The sequence below is a fragment of the Zeus faber genome (genome assembly GCF_960531495.2).
Source record: "Zeus faber genome assembly, chromosome: 12".
Classification (NCBI taxonomy): domain Eukaryota; kingdom Metazoa; phylum Chordata; class Actinopteri; order Zeiformes; family Zeidae; genus Zeus; species Zeus faber.
The window spans coordinates 24797954-24822313 of NC_137196.1; the positions used below are offsets into that span (position 1 = coordinate 24797954).

The 24360-nt window shown below is 47.8% G+C and overlaps 1 protein-coding gene across 1 annotated transcript; it reads left to right on the forward strand.

The window, feature by feature from the left end:
* Nucleotides 1–32: 32 nt before the first annotated feature.
* Nucleotides 33–23602, forward strand: rem2 (RAS (RAD and GEM)-like GTP binding 2; the record flags this gene model as incomplete). The annotated part of the gene is made up of 4 exons (XM_080010895.1): nucleotides 33–402; nucleotides 1235–1308; nucleotides 16804–16981; nucleotides 23274–23602. The coding sequence occupies 4 exons, from the start codon at nucleotides 33–35 to the stop codon at nucleotides 23600–23602; spliced, it is 951 nt and encodes a 316-aa protein (XP_079867021.1).
* Nucleotides 23603–24360: the final 758 nt, after the last annotated feature.

Sequence of the window (24360 nt, forward strand, 5' to 3'; positions counted from 1 at the left end):
GCTCGCTCTCTTTTCTCTGCCTCCAGTACAGTATGTTTCTCACCACGGCCGCCCCCCTGCGCCGGGGCAGCACGCCGCTGCCCGTCAAGCACCAGCTGAGGCGCGAGGAGGCCGTGTCCGACGACTGCGATTGGATGCCGGGCCTGGACGCGCCGGCCATGCTGCCCATCAGCGACACGGGGCCGCCGCGGGACCCGTCGTTCGGGCCGCACGTGCACGTGCAGGCGCCGGCGGTGTCGCCGCCGCCCGGTTGCCAGGGCCACGGCCAGGGCCACGGCCACGGCGGGGCGCTGAGGATCGTGCTGCTGGGACAGAACGGCGTGGGCAAGTCGCTGCTGGCGCTGTCCCTGGCCGGACAGTCGGACAGATCGCTGTCCATAGACTCTGAGACACAAGCCTGCGGTAAAGACCTGGACGTGTGTGCGCGTGTGTGTGTGTGTGTGTGTGTGTGTGTGTGTTCCTGCGTGTGTGTTGTCGCCGCCCCCGTCACAAAATTGTAGTTGCCAATCAATTGCCATAGATTTATTTTTCAATGTTTTGTTCATTTCAAGCCATCATCACGGTATGAGTTATTATACCGTAATAACACACGCACCTGATGATGAAGAGACATTTATTGACGTACTTCATTTCCCTCCACCCATTAAATATTTTTCCAAAATGAATGCATTCTGAATTGTGTGTTTTTTATTTTTATTATTTTTATTTTTTTGGTGGGTGGGTGGGGAGGGGAGGGGGAGATTTTACACACTGCAGACAACAGCCTTCTGCTCCTCTTTGTTTTTCCCCGTAGTCGGCACTTCTGCCAGTCCACCTCACCAGAGCAGTTTGGGGACAGTGCAGTGCTGGCCATCCGAGCAGCCGTTCCATCCGCCAGTGAATCAATCCATCAGTCAATCAATCAATTAATTAATCAATGTCACAGAGGGACAATGTTCTTGTCAGTCCCCAGTCAAGCTGCATCTCCTCAGTGTTCCTCACTTGGACGCATGCGTCATAAATGGACAGGATACGTTTTTTTGTTTTTTTTTCTTTTGTCGAACGTACCTTGTTTGAATAAAATTTTCATGACGTGGAAAACGTCCCACATCCCAAACCCAAGCTCGCTTCACTTTCAATAATACAATATATAGCAATATTTCATAAGCCTGCGTTGGTTGTGTCTGTAAACTGATGGTGTGTGCGTGTGCGTGTGTGCGTGCGTGCGTGCGTGCGTGTGTGTGGGCGGTTCTAGGCGAAGGCTACGAGCGCACGGTGACGGTGGACGATGAAGACAGCAAGCTGATCATCTACGACAACTGGAAACAGGTGAGACGGTCTTCCTCCGTCCTCACCTCCATCTCCCGACGCTCCGTGCGCTGTCGTTCTGTCGCTCCTCCCTCTCCTCCCCCCGCCCGCTCCTTTCCCCTCGCCCACGGCGCCCTCGTCGGCCCCTCGAGGAAATCAAACCGGGAGAAATTCCTGTCTTGTTTGTGTGGTTTGTACATTTCGGCTTTGGTGTGTGGTGTGTGTGTGTGTGTGTGTGTGTGTGTGTGTGTGTGTGAGTGTTAGTGTGTGTGTGTGCATGTTTGTATGGGAGCACAGCAGCTGCGTCTTAATCCGACCTTTTTTGAAGTTCGGAAATAAGCACAAAATTACTTTCTCTTCAGCCTTTTCATCCAGATCATATCTGTGGAGGACGGGGACGGAACATTTTTTTGGAGAAGGCCTCAATTTGGCCGTTGGTGTCACACCCCCCCCCCCCCCCCCCCCCCCCCAAGTCTTCACACGGAGGGCATTATGCAAAACTCCCAAAAAACGTGTCGACGCGATGTTCAATGGGCTGTCAATGCGGCGGTCGAGTTCCAGGGGACTAGGCGTTCAGCTCGGGGGACCGCTGTCCACGGCTTTCCTCCCGTCACGGCCCATCCTCCCTCCCTCTCCCGCCGGAGCGAGCCCCTTTGCCGTGCTCGTTAAATCTCTCAGTGAGTTAATTACATCTGTTATTCTGTGCGTGTTAAATGCGAGGCAGGGTATTAGGGGCCGCGGCGGCAGAAGTCGGCCCTCGGGAGTCCTGGACACACTCCAGGGCCTCGCAGCGAATTGGGGAGGGGGACATCGGCGTGGACGGCGTCCCACATTAGCGACCCATGCATAAACACACACACACACACACACACACACACACACACACACACACACACACACACACACACACGATGACACACACACATGAATGCAAATGCAGTAGTAGTACAAGATAGACTCCTGTATAGACATACATCACACACACACGCACACATGCACACACACACACACACACACTAATCACATTCTGTCGCCCAGAAATATTGTCAGATGGTCGGCCCAAGCCCCTCCCCGCCGAGCTGCCTCATGTCTCGTGAAACGGCCTTGGAACGAGCTCGGCGCTAGCGTCCCGAGGATGCTAACTCGCTGCTGCCCTCCCCGGCCTTGGCAGCTCGGCCGCCAGCGCTCTCCGTGGGGGAAGCCCCGACCTGTGCCCGCGTTGCCGCGGTAACGCTTAGGCATGGTTAGGCACAGACTCTTGGGCACAGAAAGCGCAAAATGCCCCCGCACGCACGCACGCACACACTCTCAGGGATAATCAGTCAAGCATCAGATCATGTTAGCACAGTCAGTCTCCGAAACAGCTGGCTGTAGGGCGAAGGCCATTCTGCGGTCAACCCCGCCCCGCCCGCCTGGCCGCCTCCTCTCCATCAGTCACAAGAGCGAAGAAACACCAAGGCAGAAGAGGCTGTGAATCATGGCTCGTTGGGACACACGCTCGCACACAAAAATGAGAATTTACCCTACCCCACTGTGGCCTATTTGGCATTTCTCCACGGCTGTTTCACACCTTAGAGGCGCTCTTTGGTCCATGACAGTGAGACGGATTGGTGTGCAGCGAGTGTGGCGCGTGCTCGCCTCAGAACCAAAGAGTCCTCTTCTCTTGGTTCCTTTAATTTATCCGGCTTTAGTTTATTTCTTGTGTTTACGGTGTACGTGCACTCCATCCAGGCGAGCGCAGATGGGGTGCTCACAAGTCCGAAAAATCGTGTGCTCACGGGGGCTCACATGTTACCTACAGTAGATCAGCCCTGGGGGAATAGGGGGTGTGCGCGCGCATCACAAACACACAAACCGAAATGCAAACGTCTCTGTGATGCCGCGCTCCGGCAGCGAGACCCCAGGGTGATGGCAGAGACGCTGACGTCAGTGAAAAGAAGGGTTTAAATAAGTCATCCAGGGTCCAGAAATAGACCACTCTGACATCACGCCTGGCCTTGACCCAGTCCAACACACACACACACACACACACACACACACACACACACACACACACACACACACACAGTGTCCTTGGCCGTCAGAAGTCCATTGGGCGTTTGATGTATATGGTCCTTGAATGACCAAATCGACTTCGATATGAGGAGATTGCTTTTGAGGGGTTGGGGGTGGGGGGCGGGGGTGGGGTCACTGCTGGCCAAAGGGGCTTTCTGTACTAACCCCCCCGCCCTCATTTCGGCTCACGTGTTTAACCTTCAAAGCGGTCACACCTGTGTGTGTGTGTGTGTGTGTCTCTTTATTTTGTCATAGCAGATGTCCTGGTCCGTCTCCATATTGGATTTGTCCATTACTATTTGATGGCGCTAAATTAAAATATTTATAGTTTAGAACCTGAGGTGCACCCTCCAGGCAGGAGACATGTAGGCCAGTACAGTAGTGTGTGTGTATGTGTGTGTGCATGCGTGTTACTTGTGTGAGGACTGGTCTCTGAATTGCCAATTAATCAGGTTTTAAAGTGCACCAGGAACATGGGTCCTGTATTTACTCGGACCTCGTGTGTGTGTGTGTGTGTGTGTGTGTGTGTGTGTGTGTGTGTGTGTGTGTGTGTGTGTGTGTGTGTGTGTGTGTGTGTGTGTGTGTGTGTGTGTGTGTGTGTGTGTGTGTGTGTGTGTGTGTGTGTGTGTGTGAACCTATAAAAGAAAACTGACATTGTTATACCCACACAGTAACATTCAACATACTTCCACATGTAATCTTTAGAATCATCCCGGTGGCTGAACAGAAGCAGCAGCTTCTGGAAGTTTCATTACGTTTTTTCTTCAGTAGTTTTTATCGACAGCGTCTCAACTAATGTCTGTAAATGACGTTTGAGCGAAGGTGGAGTTTAGTGTCATGGTCCAGTAGTTTTCATGGTTGTTTAATGTCAGCTGTGTATCTGAGTAGAACAGTCAAACAGGACCACGTGCAAAGCCAAATCGATTGTTTTTACAGTATTATAAGTGGTTTGATTATATTATATGAGGAAAGTACTTTATTAGCAGCTCAGTTGGAAGCATGACTTACAGTCAGCGGATATATACTCAATTCATAATATATACATTCAGAAATAATAATAAAACATCAAACAACAGCTGGCCCACTAAATATTGATAAAAATATATATATTATATCACATTACATTTTCTATTTAATTTAATTGAATTTATTATACTATTATTATTATTATATATTGTATAATTATTTTTGTTAATTATATTTTACCATGGATGATACTTGGCTGACAACTGTGTCTATTTATGGACCAAAGACCATCAGTGAACTCTGGAGTGAACTAACACGCAGCCATTTAATGATTAATGGAGCAGCACAAAGAAAGAAAGAAAGCCGAAGATGTTCCTGTCACAAGATCCCATCAAACGCACTTTAAGCTTTTACAGACGCTGTGACTGATGACAGGGAGCTGGGGGCACCGGGACCTGGTGCCCACGTCGACAATGCAGCCATTGACCGGAAGGGGACCGTGCCAGAGCTGATTCTGTACCGTCATCAAGCGGGCGTCCTCACCGTCGTCACAATGCCATCCCACAGAACAATTTGTGGGATGGCTCCGAGCGCCGCAATGGTCTCCATCACACTGGGAAAGAGAGGATCGTGAGTCATCCGATGCTTCGGTTGGCACGCTTTCGGGGGTTTTCGGGCTACCCTTGTGTATGTCATCGAGGTGATTTTTTTATTTTTTTTTGAGCAGCCGCAGAAAAAACATTGATCCCTTGAGCGATCTTCCAAACATCACAGAAGATAAAAGCACATCTTTTGCCAAATGATCTGATTGTGTTTTAGGGAAGTGTTTTCAATAGACTGAGCGACAAACTCTGCATTTTAACGGTGAGAGTCCATGGTGAGAAAGCTCACCTTGCATCAAAACTACAGTAAATTAGCTGCATATGCTCGCTCTATAGACGATAGATGGATAGATCCACACACACACACACACACACACACACACACACACAGTAGATTTTGGGGGGATGCAGGGATGTGTCCCCCTCAATAATATGAACACGTGCATTTGTCCCCTCCAATAAACACATGTGAGAAGCAGAGGACTTTTAATTTGAAATAAACGCTATAACGTTACTCACAGACGCCTGTGATAGGTTGGGGGTCTTTCTGCTTCAGCACTGGGGCTTTTTTTATTCCCAAAATATGTTCATGATTAATATGTTTTCCGAAATTATTGAGAGGCTTTTACAAGGTCTCATTCCCAAATAGATTTGATCAAAGTTGTAATCGGTTCATCGGCCAAAATGTGTTGCAGTCTTGTTTTCAGTTGGCTTCAGTAACATCTTTGAGATGTACATGATCACTAAATATCATCCCAAAACACAAATATGTGTGACGTGTTCTGAACCTGAGCAGAAATCTTGCTCAAACACATACAGTATGCGCTATTTAAATCCAGGGGTTTAGAAATGAATTCAAATGAATAATTTTATCAGTGACGTGAATAGGTGCCTCACGCACATTTAAACAGCAGAGGACAGAAGCGTAAATCATGCTGATATGTGTGTTGAATCAGCAGGGATGGTTGTTAAACGAGAAAGGTCGATCTACAGGAGAGTAAATGTTGGAAAGCCATACAGAATGCCTGAGAGCCTCGCTGCTTTATGTGCCATTATATTTTGAATTCTCACCTGGCGGCTGAATTTAGTGTTTTCCATTACATGCGTAAAGAGATTTCCACCACAAATTGACGCGGAAAAGAAAAAAAAATGGTGCATAAAAATTCACCAGATTGGAGGAAATAAAGTGTTTCACGCTCAAATGTTTCCGTGGGAAAATAATTAAACATTATATCCTTATAGTGTTTTTCTTACAATTGGAATTCTCATTTGGGTATGTCTTTTAGTTCTGTGGCTTTGTTCACTGAAAAGAGCTGCCTCCAAATAGTTTGAGCTGCCTCCAAATAGGGCCTCACATTTCCTCCATGCCTGGGGCCCCCGAATCACCAGAACCGCCCCTGTTTATACCTACAAAGAAATCGACATAAAACTAAATTGCAGTGCAGTAAGAACACACTGCCCTGCACAAAAGAACTATGGGATGGATGCTGTCTGTGTTAGCGTCAATGCTCCGGTATCGCTTTCCACTTTTTGGGAGAACTTTATCTCCCCCCGCCCCTCCCCTCCCCCCTCGGGAACTATGTGATGTGATGGACGAGGGGAGTCGGGAGTTGTTGGGATGACAGGACGTTCCGTAAGGGACGTTTAATTTACCCCGAACATGAAGGACATGTTGCATAATTCTCCTTCCGCCATCCGCAGAGGCAAGGTTTTATTTTTATATATATTTTTTTCTAAAGGATAATTCTCCTTTTTATTAAATTTTATATTATGTTGGAGGCAGAAAAAATAGACAACACAGCTTAAAATCATCTGGCAGGGATTCAGGATGCTCGTAATGTGTGCGTGTGTGCGTGAGCGCGTGCGTTGGTGCATGCGTGCGTGCGCTTAGTCAGCATGATCCACGTCTCAGCCATGATGCAGGCCTTCAGCCAGAGATGCGCTCATTTACTGTGAGGTCAGTTATCGCGTGTGTGTGTGTGTGTGTGTGTGTGTGTGTGTGTGTGTGTGTGGCCAGCTCGGGCCAGATGGCCTCAATAATATGTTTTCTTAGGGCGTGTTTTTCTTAGATGCAAGGAAAGACTGAGGGACAGATGGCGAGACACAAATAGAGAGGGTAGGGATGGAAAGATAGATATGATTGAAGGACTGAAGGACTGACTGGAAGATTTAGGGACAAGGGGAAAGAGAGAGACATAGTTTAGTTTTATTTATTTGGACCGTGAAAGATGTACACTGATCAGCCACAACATTAAAACCACCACTAATAACCAATAATATTGTGTAGCTCCCGCTTGTGTTGCCAAAACAGCTGTGACCCGTGGAGGCATGGACTCCACAAGAGCTCTGAAGGTGTCCTGTCGTATCTGGCACCAAGACGTGAGCAGCAGATCCTTTAAGTCCTGAAAGTTGTGAGGTGGGGCCTCCATGGATCAGGCTTGTTGTTCCAGCACATCCCACAGATGTTCCATCGGATCGGACCCTAACCCCACCCATCCACATGATGTAGAAGAAAAGGTGATTCATCAGACCAGGACACCTTCTACCATTGCTCCATGGCCCAGTTCTGATGCTCACGTGTCCATTGTAGGTGCCTTGGGTGGTGGACAGGGGTCAGCATGGACACTCTGAGTGCTCCCATACGCAGCAAGCTGTGATAGACTGTGTGTTCTACACCTTTGTATCATAGTAGTATTAACTCCTTCACCAATTTGTGCTACAGTAGTTCTTCTGTGGGATCAGACCAGACAGGCTAGACTTCACTCCCTACGTGCATCAATGAGCCTTGGGCGTCCATGACCCTGTCGCAGGGTTCACCGGTTGTCCTTCCTTGGAGCACTTTTGGTAGGTACTAACCACTGCATACAGGGAACAGCCCACAAGACCTGTGGTTTTGGAGATGCTCTGACCCAGTCGTCAAGCCATCACAATGTGGCTCTTGTCAAAGTTGCTCAGATCCTTACGCTTGACCATTTTTCCTGCTTCCAACACATCAACTTCAAGAACTGACTGTTCACTTGCCGCCTGATACATCCCACCCCTTGACAGGTGCCATTGGAACCAGATGAGCAATTTTATTAACTTCACCTGTCAGTGCTTTTAATGTTGTGTGTGATCGGTGTATAAAGTGCAGTTGAAGTAGAAATAGATAAAAGCAAAATATAGGTGCAGGAGAGGTTTGAAGCATTGAAGTGGCTCAGAAAATACTCTGTACTTCACATTCTGGGAATTTGGCGCTTTTATGGCCCAGGCCGAGTTTTGTCAATACTGGAATTCAATACAAACATTTTGATACCCAAATAGTTAGGCTCCTCGGGGTCTGTGTATCCAAAGATAAAATTTCTATTGGGGGGGGGGGGGGTGAACTTGGTTTTGGAAAAATTGGAAAGGAGTAATTTTGTAAGTGATATCAAGGTCCTGAAGCATCAGGGCCTGGAACTGCTTAACCACACATGCAGAACAATACAAGTATGTATTTCCATAACTGCTATTTCAAAACCAAACAACAAACAGAATCCAGGCGGTGTGTTCCGCCTCACTGAGCCACGGCATCCTGTTGTCAGGTTTTAACTTGACTGCTGCAGCACACTGCTCTTCTCCTGTATTCTCTCTCTCTCTCTCTCTCTCTCTCTCCATTGATCACCCTAATTGTTCTGTCTGCTGTTTCATTTTGTCCTCGAGTGCGGGGCGACACGCCATCCCTCCTTGTAATCTATGAACAGGCATTAGCTTTTAGCGGAATGTGTCAGTGTTTGAAACAAAGAAATACAAGAAGAGGACGGACGGACGAACCAACAGACAGACAGGCAGGCAGATGGATCGATTGGTAGACAGCTAGATCGGTAGACAGATAAATAGGTCGGTAGATCGATACATGGATGAATAGATCGGTGTGTGTGTGTGTGTGTGTGTGTGTGTGAGTGACCTACGTTCTGGGGACCTTAGGGCGTAGATGAAGAAGGACATGTTGCTCTTAAATGCACGGCCACGTGATCTGCTTTGTCCAGGCCTCGTGGATCTTTCCTCCAGGCGAGCGGACCCTCGTTAAACGGTCATTAACCGTCATCCAACCATATCAAAATATTAGGGGAAAGCCCCTGTTCGAATATTCGCATTGAACAGCCAAATTGGATTCCACTGACAAAAGCACTTGATATTATTATTAATAATAATATTAATAATAATAATAATTAGACACACGCAAAATAAATCCCCCATGTGTTTAATGGACTGTCCCTCTCAGCGACGAACAGAGCAACTATAAAGTTTTCCCTGAAGCCCTTGAACGTAGCATAGAAGACAGTCAATGAGGATAACTAAACAACGATTGTTTTTTATGTTCGATCACTCCTGTAACTTTCACGAGCAAAAAAAATATATATATAGATTTAATTATTTGTGGTGATAAGGGCAATGAGCTCACCCCTGCAGTGACAGCGGTATTGCGGAAATCGTCACACTGCCTAGTGTAGTTGCACGTGTCACCCCAGGAGTTTTATTTAAGAAATTGATTGTGTAGCCTATTGTTCTTTTACCATGCAACTATTTTTTTAAATTCATTTTCTTTTTAATTAATTAATTATTTTTTTGTTGTGTATTGTGTATTGTTGGTTAACGGTTAATTATTAACATCCCTATTTTGGACAAAAAATATACCCACATGGCTAAAAAAAAATCAACAACACAGGATAGTTTATCCAGATGCAGTGTTTTTTTTTTTTTCTGTCCTTAAAAAGTCTCCGCGGACACCATGCGGTGACGTTGGTCGGAGCCGTTCAGAGCTGACGCAGAGAAGTAGAGCGATTAACCCACTAAACGATGGTGTTAATTTATTTAGTCGCTCATTAAGCTGTGTGTGTGTGTGCGTGCATTCGAATGCTTAAGTGTATCTGCTACTGTGTGTGCAAGTTTCAGTTAGATTGCTGCGTTACAGCAGCTCATGTCAAAAGAATAATAATGATAATAATAAAGTTATAACACGAGAAAGAAAAATGGCAAATAAAAAAAATAGATAAAATGGCCATATACAGTAAATGTATAAATGTTTAAATTTGTTTAAATGTTTAAATTTCATTTAAAATTAAAATAGAAATATACCTAAAATAAACCTAAAAATGTAATGTAAACCTAAAATGTAAAATATTTACAATAAACCTCGATATTATCAATTCACACTATCTTAATAAGGAAGTGTGTGCGTGTGTTTGCATAGTAAACATACCCTGTTAGTGTAATGCGGTGGATTTGATGAAGGTAGGCATGTTGGCTGCATGCGAGGTGAAAATCGTGTGTGTGTGTGTGTGTGTGTGTGTGTGTGTGTGTGTGTGTGTGTGTGTGTGTGTGTGTGTGTGTGTGTGTGTGTGTGTGTGTGTGTGTGTGTGTGTGTGTGTGTGTGTGTGTGTGTGTGTGTGTGGACAGATGGTCTGCACTCTCTGAACAGAGGGGGTCCACATAGAGAGAGTGGGGCAAGAGGGTGTTGGGAGGGGGGCGGGGTAATCTATTTACCGCGTTGTCGGAGGAGATCCCTCCATCGCGGCATCGTCTGTTCTCCCAAAGTTTGGTGTTCCCTTCACGTTTTAGGCTAGAACAATCGAAGCGTACATCAATCATTGGAGCAACACTGAACTTCAGTGCATGATCTCCTTGTTGTTAAATTCAACCAGATACAAGCGCAAGATGCTGTAAGTAACCATAGTGTTTTTCATTTTTTTTTTTTATGTTTCTCTCGATGTTTGGGCATTATGTCAAATAACAACCTGACAGCTACAGTGGTCAACGTCAACAACTCCCGCGTTGTTCGTGTATCGTCAACACAACCACTTAAGGCTCGTCAACCGCAACAGAATCAAGAACAGTCAGCCGTTACGTCAGTCATAGCTCACATGGGATCAGGTGTTCCTGAAAGAGCAGGGTGTTCAGGTGTCTCCTGGAGGTTGCGGGTGTCCCCGCAGAGCTTGGCGAGCCGGGTCGCTTGTACCACCACCGGCCGCCACTCGTTTGCGGACCCCAGAGAGCGGGGTTGCCTGGGGCCTGATACGTGACGCGGTGTGTGTGGGTGCAGATCCAGTGACCGCCCTGGGGGCCGGCGTCAAGGATTTCAATTTGATGTGGGCAGCTCCAGGGAGCCAGCGGAGAGAGAGGGGGAGAGAGGCGTGACCCAGGCGCGGCCCTACATTCTGAACCACCTGCAGAGGCTGAACGGTGCCGCGCCGGTAGAGCAGCCAGTAGAGCATTGCAGTTGTCTAATCGTGAGGTGGCAAGCGCCTGGAGAAGGAGCTGTGCCAAGTGCGCCGACGGGGTACCGTCTACCTTCCTGTACAGAGGGAATCTGCAGCATCGGGAGAAAGAGGGGAAATTTGATCAGATGAGGTCAGATGGTCGTCAGTCAACGCCCCAAGATTTCTGGCAGAATCGCACGGTATCGAAGGGTTGGACTCACCGGGGTGATGAGGGGTTCTGCCCCGGCGGGAGGCGGCGTTCCCTCACCCGGGCAGAGATCGACGGCGAGGCGCGCCGGGATTCTTTTCCCGAGACGGCGGCATCCCCCGGAGGAACGGTGGCGGCGGAGCGGGGCCGGCGGCGCCGCGGGAGAGGTCGGCGCCGCCGGACGAAGACTGGAGGGCCGAGGGCGGATCCCTGTGGGGCCCGGGCGCCTCTCCCCCGCCACGGCACCCCGTAGGCTCTACCCCAGAGTGTTACCATCTGTGTGTGCAAGTCCCTGCGATACCAGGACCAGAAAGACCGAGACAAGAGAACGGGAGGATTTAAGCTGATTTAACCTTACGAGCAGCTCTTACTGCCCACTTTATTTACTACTCTCTCTCTCTTTGTGTCTCATTGATCTCTCCATCTCCAGACAGTGACAGGTGGCCTGGCTCAGGTTCATACTGGTCTCTCCTCTCCTCCTCTTCTCCTCCGCTCCCCTCCCCTTTCTCCTCCCCTTTCTTCTGCTCTCTGCTCGCTCCTCCCCCATCTCCTCGTTTCGCCTCCCCCTTCTGCTCTTACCTCCTCCTCTCTCGTCCTTTCCTCTCCTCCTCCTTGACTCCCCTCTCATCTCCTCTCCTCCCCCATCTCTTCCCCTCCCCTCCTTCTACCACCTCTCTTTTTTTCCTCGTCTCCTCTCCTCCCTATTCCCGTTTCCTCTCCTCCTCCTCCCCTTCTCTCTCTTCCTTTTTTCTCATCTCCCTCCCTCCTCACCTCCCCTCCTGCGCTCCTCTCCCCTTTCTCCTCTCCTTTTTTTCCTGCTCTCTGCTCGTCTCCTCCACACCTCCTCCTCCCCTCCTCTTTTCCTTTCTTTTCCTCCCCTCCTCTCCTCCTCCCTCCCCTTCCTCTCTCCTTCTTTCCTCTCCCGCTCTCTCCCGCCCTCATCTCTTTTCTCCTCCCCTCCCATCTCTAATCACCGCTCGTCTCCTCTTTTCCTCTCCCGTCCTCGGGCCTCCTCTCCTCTATCATCCTTTCCTCCTTCCTCCTCCCCCTTCTCCTCTTACCTCCTTCTCTCTCTTCCTTTCCTCTCCTCCTCCTCCCGACTCACCTCTCGTCCCCTCCACATCTCTTTCCCTCCCCTCCTTCTACCACTTATTTTTTCCCTCCTCTCCTCCTCATTCCCCTTTCCTTTCCTTCCCTCCCCCCTCCTCTCTCCTCCTCATCTGCTCCCCCTTTCCTCTCCCGCTCTCTCCCCCCCCATCTCTTTTCTCCTCCTCTCCCATCTCTACTCTCCGCTCCTCTCCTCTTTTCCTCTCCCGTCCTCTCGCCTCCTCTCCTCTATCATCCTCTCCTCCTTTCTCCTCCCCCCTTCTCCTCTTACCTTCTCTCTCTTCCTTTCCTCTCCTCCTCCTCCCCGACTCCCCTCTCGTCCCCTCCACATCTCTTCCCCTCCCCATCTTCTACCGCCTCAATTTTTTTCCCTCCTCTCCTCTCCTCCTCATTCCCCTTTCCTCTCCTTTCCTCCTCCCCTCTTCTTTTCCTTCCCTCTTCCACGCCGTCAGAGTGCCAGGGCACTCCCCATGCACTTCCTGTCCTCTCCGTCCGATCCAATCCCCCGTCGGCAGCTTGAGAGGATGTGAATTTTTCAAGCGTCTCGTTCCCTGGAGGGCTGGAACCTCACCTTCCGGGGTTGTGTATCTGGGGCATGAGCGAGAGCGCGCACACACGCACCCGCACGCACACACACACACACACACACACACACACACACACACACACACGAGACAGCAAGCAGACTTGAATTAATCTGCCAAACTTTATGTGGCTCGGCGTAGACAGTGCAAGAGAAAACTGATTTTTACATTAAAAATAATAATAAGCAATGAGGAATGTCTTTGCTTGTTTTGTTATGGCGCTCGGGGCTTTCCCTGCGGTGGTGTGGTGTCTATACGGCTGCAGCACTCAGCGGTGGCTGCTTGGAGCCTGTACGGTATTATTCCGACCTCATACACCAGAACTGAAGTCCTGTGCACTCACTGGTGGACACATGACACACACACACACACACACACACACACACACACACACACACACACACACACACACACACACACACACACACACACACACACACACACACACACACACACACACACACACACACACACACACACACACACACACACACACACCCACCCACCCACCCAAGCGGACTCATTACAGACACACACACACCACCAGCACCTGCTTTGAGAACACCCCCAACACCCTCCTGGTTTCATCCCTCTCCTTTTCTCCCTCAATTTGGTCCATAACTATGACCAAACAGGCCACGTGGCCAATTGCTGTTCCAGTTTTCCTGGACTTCATTAACTCTGTTTTTCCATTTCCATTGTTTGTTTCTATGTTTCTATGTTCTATGAGGGTTGGTGGTGGTTCTGTGTAACAAAAAGCTGCGCTCTTGTTGTCCCGCAGGTCGTCCACAGCACAGAGTTATTGCAGCAGTTCTTGATGATTGAATAATTAATAAAGAGTTGCATTGCAGGTTGAGAGAGTGAACTGCACTTGCAGACTAACTCTGTCCTAGATGCAATGGCGTACACATACTGTGTGTTCTCTCGAGGCATGCTGACAGCACAGGTTTAAAAAAACAAAAAAAAACCCAACACAATAGTGCAAAACAAACATTTTTTTGGTCATTATGTAAACGGGTCATGGTATGAAGTGAGAATGGGGCTTTTTAAATTTAATTAAATTATTAAAATGCTCTACTTGAGAGAGCCGAGAAAAAACACCAAAATGCGATTCCTGAAACCTGCCGGCCTTTCAATTTTGTGTGTGTGGATGCCATCTTTTCCAAACTGGGTGTGCCTGTTCATGCCGGTTTTTGGAGGTAAACATCCTGTCAACTCAATGCCATGTGATCAAACTAGCCATCAGTAGCTCCCATATCCTCACAGGATGTTCTATATAAACACTGATCTCTGCGAGCAGGCTTTGTTCTTTTGGTTCTAATCAGTAATGTATGAGGTCTTCTGCTGTGACGCAGCGTAATGAAACTTTTAGTTGTTAAAATGAGGTTTGGCTCTGCGACTATACTACTCTACTGCTATAGAATAGCTGATTAAGATATCTGAAACTGAGGCAGGCTTTATTGGTGTATGCTTTTAATTTTCATACAAATACAAAACAAAGTAAGGCAAAGTTAAAAACTGTACACAAAGATATATATATATATATATATATATATATATATATATATATATATATATATATATATATATATATAAATTCAGTATAATAAAGTATACAGTGAGTGCAACCTGCTCTTAAAATACGCTGACGAGCAAATCTAAAAAACTGTATCCAGTGTTTTTGTTTACATGAACAGAATTTGCCTCCGTTCCACTCCTTTTTTGTTGGTGTGTCTGCATGTATTACAACACTGTTTCAACTGTGAGGATGAGGAATGACTTTAAAAAAACACGAGTGTGTGTGTCTGTGTGTATACACAGTATATAGAAATATATAAAAACACAGCATGACACCAATGGAGGGGATTGGCGTTGGAACTTAATTAAAATTTGAATTCAGGAGTGTGTGTGTGTGTGTGTGTGTGTGTGTGTGTGTGTGTGTGTGTGTGTGTGTGTGTGTGTGTGTGTGTGTGTGTGTGTGTGTGTGTGTGTGTGTGTGTGTGTGTGTGTGTGTGTGCGCCCGCATATGCAGTATATATATAAAAACAGAGCGTGACACCAATGGAGGGATGTGACGACCAGTGCATATTTAATCCATTCATACAACTTGAGGGGCGTTGGAACTTAATTAAAATTTGAATTCAAGAGTGTGTGTGTGTGTGTGTGTGTGTGTGTGTGTGTGTGTGTGTGTGTGTGTGTGTGTGAGACTTATTTAGACTAGCTGCTAGTTCATAAAGGCCTGTTCCCGTTAGACTTGAGCGCAGTAATTGGCTCCCAGTGGACCGAGCACCAGAGGGACGCTGATGGCCGCGGTTAGACGGTTCAGGGGAGTCGATGGTGGAGCGTGAAGTTCACAGGGCCCAGTCGGGGCCCAGGCTCCTGCAAGTCGTCTCATGGGGAAACAGTGATTATATCTGTGATAGCAGCCGGGTTTTATCATCTGTGATAGCAGCCGCTGGGGTTTAAATTGTTCTGTCTTTAGTCTCGGTTCCTCGCTCCATGAGGCGACGTTGTTTTCAGGAAGACCAGCATGATGCTTTTATTTGCATCATCGTTGCTGGTGTTTTTTTTTTTTTTTTTAATAAAATACATCTTAAAAATATTCAATACAATATTATTATTACCCATAAATAAAACGCCACCAAGAAATTCCAACATAGATTTAATAACTTGCACTGTCTTTTTGGAAGGAAATAGACCACTTCTATTTTGTAGTCAACGAGTGAAGTTACACGACACACTTAAATACTTAATGTGGGTTCCTAATGCACTTTACGTCATAATTTAGAGCCTGCACGATCATGAAATGTATCATGATTGTCATACAAATAATTGCAAAATTTTCTTTTTTTTGTTCATTTTATGCTCCCAAGAAAAGACTGAATAAATATTGAGGTAGACCGTTAATGGTATTGTTGGATTAGACTGTTGGAAGCTCACCTAATTCCCATTTTATTTATTGTGACATCTCCAACATCGGTTTAAAATTTCCCTTTAAGTTTAGATGAAAACACACGGTTGTTGCAAAAAGATCGCGATCAGCTCAAGTAATTGCGATCGGGCGATTATGTAATAATTGTGACAGCTCTGTTGTAATTGTTGTTATAACCCTAGGATGCTGTCGCAAACTGCGAAAAGAAATGTCTGCATACCGTCAATGATAACGAATGATGCGTGGCTTGCAGAGCCGGTTATGTCAGACAACTTGACCGCGCCACATGCTGCCACACCCGTACGGGCCGGCCTGTTTAAGCAGCCGGTCCCTCCCGCTCTGCCTGCCTTTGCTGCCTGCTCTGCATGCTGCGTTGCTGCACTCCCTCCACCTCCCCTGCACCACCTGTTGGGTCGTACTCTTCTATCCAGCGGGGGGGGATTTGAGCTCATCACTCCTATATTTCCAGCTTAGTGAGAATGCCTTTGTCGTTGCTTGCGGGACACCTCGCTGGGAGTGATGAGCAGCGGAGCACAGACGCCCAAACTCAAACGATGCAAAATCAGTGACGATCATTTGAAAGTTAATCTAAGAGTTGTCCGTCAGAAATACAATTACAAACAATAAGAATAACATCAACATATCATCATACTATTCGGCAATATTGCCCAGCGCTGCTTCACTCTATTCTACTGTCATTGGATCTCTCCTCCTCTGTCCTGTTGAATTCTAATTTCCTGAGCAATGTTATTAATTACGTTATTAATGCAGTGTGTGTGTGTGTGTGTGCGTGCGTGTGCGTGCGTGCGTGTGTGTGCGTGTGTGTGCGTGTGCGTGGCTGCAGGACCTGTCCACGCTGCAATGCGACGTGTGCATCCTGGTGTTCTCGGTGACGGACCGCCGAAGCTTCCACCGCATCGCCCAGCTCCGCCTCCTGCTGCGGGAGTCGCTGCCAAACACGCCGATCATTCTGGTGGGCAACAAGAGCGACCTGGTCCGCTCGCGGGAAATAAGCAGCGAGGGTAGGCGGCGGGTGGGGCCAGACCGTGCACGTGAACCTGGTGTAACGTGCACGCTCATGCACACGCACACAATGCACACAAACACCCACATACAGTACTTGAAAACATAGCCGGCTACATCTACAGGGGCGGGGGAACCTTTGGCTCTGTAGAACACCCAAATGGTCATTTCAGTTGTTTCTGAATAATGGCTGCCGGTGTGCTCATGATGACCACTTCTCCACCTGGTTTCACGCCGTCCGTGCCCTCTTGTGAACACTAGCCAGTGGCGCCGTCTTGTGACGCTGCAGAGAAACTGCACTTGAAGACTCGAGGAGATGAATGCGGACGTCAAAATCCACAATTAATGTAAATTTTCAATTGAACATCAATAACAGTGCGTGGGTTAGCCACACTCAGAAGGAATTGTTCCTTTCTATTGTGAACTTCAACTAGTTATACCAGTTATAAAATCCTTTTAAATCGTAACTGTATGAAAGTATTCTTTAATTTCTTTTATTTCGTAAATGAGCACCCAGTCGGCCATTATTGCAAAATAACCCCCTTCAGAGTGAATCAAGAAAATGATCACTGATTACTCTGTCGGGGGGTTGTTTTGTGATAATGCTCGGCTGGCTGTTCATTATCATTTACGTTATACTGCATACAGGCTGCAGACTATGAACTAAGATGTTCATTTCCCCGTTGTGGTACTAATTATGATTTATCTTAATTACAAACACAGCTCTTGCATGCTGTGACATGTCTGACTGTATGTCAATGCTCATAAATTTGATCTTAACTCAACATAATAATAATTAAAGCCCATTTAAAACAAACAGGATGTTTTTCAATAACAAATTGTTTTTAAATTAGGTATGGCTGACGACTTTTCAAAGATAGTATCAACTATAATGGCTATGGTATGGTATGATGTTGACTGGAGGGCGGCAATAGGCCCTCGGACCAGAGGTTTCCCACCCCCGACCGAGAGCTTCAGCGAGTCATTGGGCCCATCGCCTCTCTGCTGAATAACTGAGCTTCACATCTGCTGATTATGGTCTAGAAATTATTATTTTTATTCTCCCCGAGAGTCATTCTGGTTGAGGTGCGAGTTGGATGGATAAAATATGAATCTCTATGTAAATTTGCACATTATCATTAAGTAATCACACACACACACACACACACACACACACATGCACATTCCCCAGAAGGCACCTCCTCCACAAAGTGCATTTTCAATTCACCTTTCCGTCCTTCCTCCTCTCTTTGTTTATCTTGGGTTATCACTTTCTATTTCATTTCATTGTGAGTCCCACAGAGCCTCCATTTAAAAACCCTCCAGAGGCTTTATCGCTGATTAGCACGGTCTATTCCTTTCTCTTTTGCTTTTTTTTTTCTACCCTCCGTGAGCCCCATAAAGCAGGATAAATGCCTTCCTGCCAATCTTTCTATAGAAGGAGACATGCATCACGTGTTATTACCATAGCAGACAGATGGAAACACAAGGCCAGTGTAAATTAAATGATTCGTCTCCTCCTCCTCCTCCTCCTCCTCCTCCTGCTGCCTAGTGGTAGTACTGTGCAGCCCGTTTACCCAGAAGCCCTTGCTTCATGACCGTCTCCTGGGCCACGATATCTCTTAGGGCACAAAAAGAAAAGCTCCGAGCATGATTTACGTCTGACGAGGGCTCCTTAAAAAGTCGCAGCGTAACACAACACTGTGGCTCGCCGCTTAAAAGGAGCATCCGTGCCCTAAAAGGTCACTCATCCACTCGCCCATTGTATATATTCAATAATCAATATTTATTGATCAATTATCTTTTGTACATTCTATATCCTTGCATACGCTGCTTCCCTGTTGCACACATTGCAAAAAAAAATGATCACTTTTATTGATACATTACTTTTTATTCACTAGAGTTTTATGTAAATATTTTTACAAGATTTAGCTTTACTTCACTTTTTTATGTTTGTTTGTGTGTTCTGTACCTACTCAGTCAAATTCAAAAACCTTCAGCTGGCTTCACACCGAATATGTAATCGCAGCAGACAGTCAGAGCCTCCCCCTGGTGGCCATTGGGTAAACTGCGTCTGAGTTCCACGTCATAAAACATGTCCAATGGGAAAATGGGGGACGGCTTGTTTTTCCCAGAACAGCAGGGGGTCGTCTGCTCAGCTGGACATTTACCATTTCCCGTGAATGACGGTTTAAAACGTCCTTCATATAGTGTTTGCAAAGTGCGAACATAATAAAAAAAATACTCACAATGGAATGATATAAAAAGATGTATTCATAGTGAATATGGAGACATCCAACGCTCCGTAGGAATCAATGGACTTCCGCTTTCTTGTTGTCGTTTTTCGTATTTGATGTAAAACGGGCGATTCAATATAAAACAAAGTCAGAGTGGAGTTGGACAGATTTAAGGACGACGGGGCTCAACCTCTCATCCCACCGACTTGCTCCCCCGTCGTCCCCACTTTCATCCCCCCGCCGGCCCCCGCCGTCCCCCCGCGGCTCGGCCTCGGACACAGCTCCGCCCTCCGCCTCCGTATCCGATCCCCCGCGCCGAGGGTCCCGTTGTGTTTGGGAAAGAGAGCACTTTATCTCTGTTTGGATTATCTCACCCTGTGTGGAGGGTGGGTGGTGTCACTGCGAATACATACACACACACACACACACACACACACACACACACACAAAACGACTTTGTTCCACGTGTGGACAGCCGTGATAAGAGGAATAAGAGGGATGAAAAGGGGCGGAGAGGGAGGAGTGTGTGCATAGGGATGACAAATAATGTAATCGTGTGTGTGTGTGTGTGTGTGTGTACGTGTGTGTGTGTACGTGGGTGTGTACGTGACGGTGTGTGTGTGTGTGTGTGTGTGCGCGACAAGAGGTGACACTATGATTTGGAGTATTTTTTTGGGGGGCGGAGCTGCGTGGTCCAGGGGTCACACCTGGTTTTGTGTGAAATGACAACGCAGCGCTGACCTTCCACTCTGGTTTGGTGGCGGCTGCTGGTGGACAGATGGAGACGTAAGGGTTTGGAGGTGGAGGAGGAGAGGAGGAAGATGCAGGGGGAGGCAGGGGGGGAGTAAGGGAGGGAGGTGGGGAGCAGTGGAGTGTTGGAATAACGTCAGGATGCCTGGAGTTAGAAGAAAGGAGATGAGAGGAGGCTCGCGGGGGGAGAGGATGGATGGATGGAGGGAGGGAGGAGAGGAGGAGAGAATGGTTGGGGAGGATGAAAGGGTAGGAAAGGAGGGGAGGAGAAGAGTGGAGGATTAAAGTGGAGGAGAGGGGGAGGGGAGAGGGGGATGAAAGTGGAGAGGAGGGGAGGGGAGAGGGGGATGAGGTAAAAGCAGAAAGAGGAGAGAAAGGTCTGAGGTCAAAAAACATCTTGATTTATGGCGTCGACACTGACACTTTAATTCGGCCATCGCTCTCCCTCCTCCCTCCATCCCTTCATCCCTTCATCTCCATATCTCCTCCACCTTCGCTCCATCCCTCTATTTCTATTCCTCCCTCTATCCATCAAACTTATTACTTTGGTCTTCCATCCCTCTCTCTCTCTCTCACACACACACACACACACACACACACACACACACACACACACACACACACATACACACACACTCACCGCCGTGAACATATTTATCATCAGCCAAATGCTCTCTGCTTACTCTGCATCTCTCTCTCTCTCTCTCTCTCTCTCTCCCCACCCCCCCTCTCTCTCCATCCCTCTCTGGTGACCCGGGTGCTGACTCCTCCACTTTGGGGCCCAGGAGTCTTCCCTCGTCTTGTCTTCCGTGCCTCTCCTCCTCCTCCCCTCCTCCCCTCCTTCACTCCTCCTCTCCTCCTTCACTCCTCCTCTCCTCCTCCACTCCTCCTCCCAGCCTCCCCTCCGCTCCTCCTCCATTCCTCTCCTCCTCTACTCCTCCCATTCTCCCCTCCTCTCCTCGTCCACTCCTCCTCTCCTCCTCCACTCCTCCTCTCCTCCTCTACTCCTCCCATCCTCCCCTCCTCCCCTCCTCTCCTCCTTCACTCCTCCTGTCCTCCTCCACTCCACCTCCCAGCCTCCCCTCCTCTCCTCCTCCACTCCTCTCCTCCTCTACTCCTCCCATCCTCCCCTCCTCTCCTCATCCACTCCTCTTCTCCTCCTCCACTCCACCTCTCCTCCTCCTCTCCTCCTCCCATCCTCCCCTCCTCCTCCACTCCTCTCCTCCTCTACTCCTCCCATCCTCCCCTCCTCCTCCACTCCTCTCCTCCTCTACTCCTCCCATCCTCCCCTCCTCTCCTCGTCCACTCCTCTTCCCCTCCTCCACTCCTCCCCTCCCATCCTCCTTCCCTCCTCCCCTCCTCTACTCCTCCCCTCCACCTCCTCACCCCCTCTTATTCTCCGTCCTCCCTCATCGCTCTCCTCCTCCTTCCAACATGTCACCCCACCTCATCTTGGCCTCTCCTCACCTCTCCCCTCCTCCCCCCACCCCCCTCCCCTCTTCTCTCTCCTCCACCCCTCCTCCGTCTCTCCTCCCTCGTTTGATCCTCCTCCATCTCCTCTGTGTAAGAGCTCCTAAACTCAGCTCAATCAGCTCTTAGTGCTTTTTGGGAAAGTGCCGCTGATCCCTCCCTTCGGGTCGGGTGGCGTCCGAGCTTTATTATAGCACCAAGATCAGATATTTCTATTAAAATATATATTTAGTTATTTTTCATCTATCTCACTGTACTGTGTGTAAGACGACCGGGTTTGTGGTTTTAGGACAGTGACCTGATTCCAGGGCCCATCCTGCTCCGTCAGCAAACACGAGACTGCCGCTGTGTGTTTTTTGTTTTACTTTGCATTCACTGCTACAACCTGTAAGCATATTATTATTAATCGGGGGGGGGATTATCATAATGTACTTATACATAGTATTATTGGATACTTACAATCCCTTGCTGTGGCTTAACACCGGGGATTGAGGCCACGGGAGGTAAAGCCCTTTCCCGAAAAATCCACATCCACTCCGGCTCGCCTCCAACCACCGCGCCTCGGATTTAATGCTGCGTTATGATGTTTGATGTATATATATTTTTTTCATTTTCAATTTTTCATATTTTATGTTATTATTACTATTATTTTTAATTTTTAATTTTTTTTTACAAAAAATATGAAAAAAATATAATATATATTGTGATGTGAGACTAGATATAATTTGGGGTAATTCTTAATCATCTTTACTATTATCGTAATATCACAATGGTAATAATATTTAAATGTTGTCTGTAAGGCTCCATCACAGTAAAGTAATGCAGTTTTCTGAACGTCATAGAATGCAGCTTTTCTCATCAGTGGTCATAATATCCACATTGATTCTGAAATATTTCCATAACTAAGTCGCATTAGTCGTCCCTTAAATATCTTCAAATGACCAATCCTAAGTATTTTCGTGAATTTCTAGCGCTTTGTAATGAACCTGCTTATTAATTTTATTAGAGTTTAATAGAATAAAATGCAAATGTGTGCTCCGATCGACGGCACCGAATTCACCAAATTTGAACCACACACGGTGTGACCAAAAGGCCAAATTGGAGCTGATGGTGTGTGCACAGCCATATTTGCCGCTGAATACTGTGTCCATCTGTTTTTCCTTTATCATCCGTCCTTTGTTTGGTCAGAGGGGCTGCAGCCTCAACAAGCTGAGCTGTCGTTTGTCTGTATCCTCCAAAAAAAAAAAAACTACAGCGGCAACACAAACACAACAACCCCGCTCGGCCCCGAAACCCAGAGACTTGAGCTCGTACTGGAAACTGCCGCCGTTTAATTTAAAAAAAAAAAAAAAAAAAAAAAAAAAAAAAGTATTTGACGTAGAGGCCGACTAAAGTACTGATAATCTATGCCGCCATCCTCCCTGCACGCTTTGTGCTGATTCTGACCCCCAGGGGGCGCTTCCGAGCCACACTTTACGATCGGGCAATGCCGATTTGATCACCTTTTTAAAGAAATGTTATCAATATGACCAGGATCGATGTCATATATTTGTATTTTAATTTATTACAGCTCAAAAAGACGTTATAGTGTGTCCAGTATCTCTTTAACCTGCCTCTCTCCCTCTCCTCTCTCTCTCCCTCTACCACCAGCTCTATCACTCTTATCCCCTGTATATTTTTAGCTTAAGGTCACATCAGGTGATGTGTTCTCTGGGATTTTATTCCCAAGGCTGTTTTAATCCACAATGAGGGGGAATTAAAAAAAACAAACAAAAAAAAAAAGTACTTTTTAATGATAGGTTCTTTTTTTTCTACTTCCTGTCTTGGTATCCAGAGGCCAACTCCAGCGCCATGATGTTCGACTGCCTCTACCTGGAGCTGTCTGCCTCGCTGGAGCACGGCACCGCGGAGCTGCTGGAGGGCGCGGTCCGGGCGGCCCGGGGGGACTGCGTGGGCCCCGGCTGGACCGACGGCGACCCGGGCTCCGGCCGCCGGGAGAGCCTGACCAGCCGGGCCAAGCGCTTCCTGGTGGGGCTGGTGCCGCGCTCCTACGGCCGGGACCGCGACCGCGACCGGGGCCGCTACCGTGAGATGAGCCGGCACCGGGGCAGCAAGATCCTCCGGCAGAAGTCCCGGTCCTGCCACGACCTCAGCGGACTGTGACGCAACTCATGCGCACACACGCACACACACGCACACGCACACACACGCGCACACACACACACACACACACACACACACACACAAAACATCCAACACACACACACGCATACATTGCATTGAAGCGGGAGAGATGAGTGTTTGGAAATGGAGGTGGTTGCGGACGACTGGACAGAAAGGACCGAGCGGGTGGACGGCAGGAGCTGCGGGTTGAGAGGGTGGATGGAGGGAGGTGCAGATGGAGAGGCATTGAAAAGAGAGGTGAAAGTGGGGAGGCTGTGAGGCGGGATGGAGCTAGAGCTAGAGCAGAGGTAGAGCTAGAGCAGAGGTAGAGCTAGAGCAGAGGTAGAGCTAGAGCAGAGGTAGAGCTAGAGCAGAGGTAGAGCTAGAGCAGAGATAGAGGAGAGCTAGAGCAGAGGTAGAGATAGAGTAGAGCTAGGGCAGAGCAGAGTAGAGAGAGTAGAGATAGAGGTAGAGGTAGATTAGAGCTAGAGCAGAGGTAGAGGTAGAGGTAGATTAGAGCTAGAGCAGAGGTAGAGCTAGAGTAGAGCTAGAGCAGAGGTAGAGCTAGAGTAGAGCTAGAGTAGAGCTAGAGTAGAGCTAGAGTAGAGCTAGAGCAGAGGTAGAGTAGAGATAGAGCAGAGGTAGAGTAGAGCTAGAGCAGAGGTAGAGTAGAGATAGAGTAGAGATAGAGCAGAGGTAGAGCTAGAGTAGAGCTAGAGTAGAGCTAGAGGTAGAGCTAGAGTAGAGCTAGAGCAGAG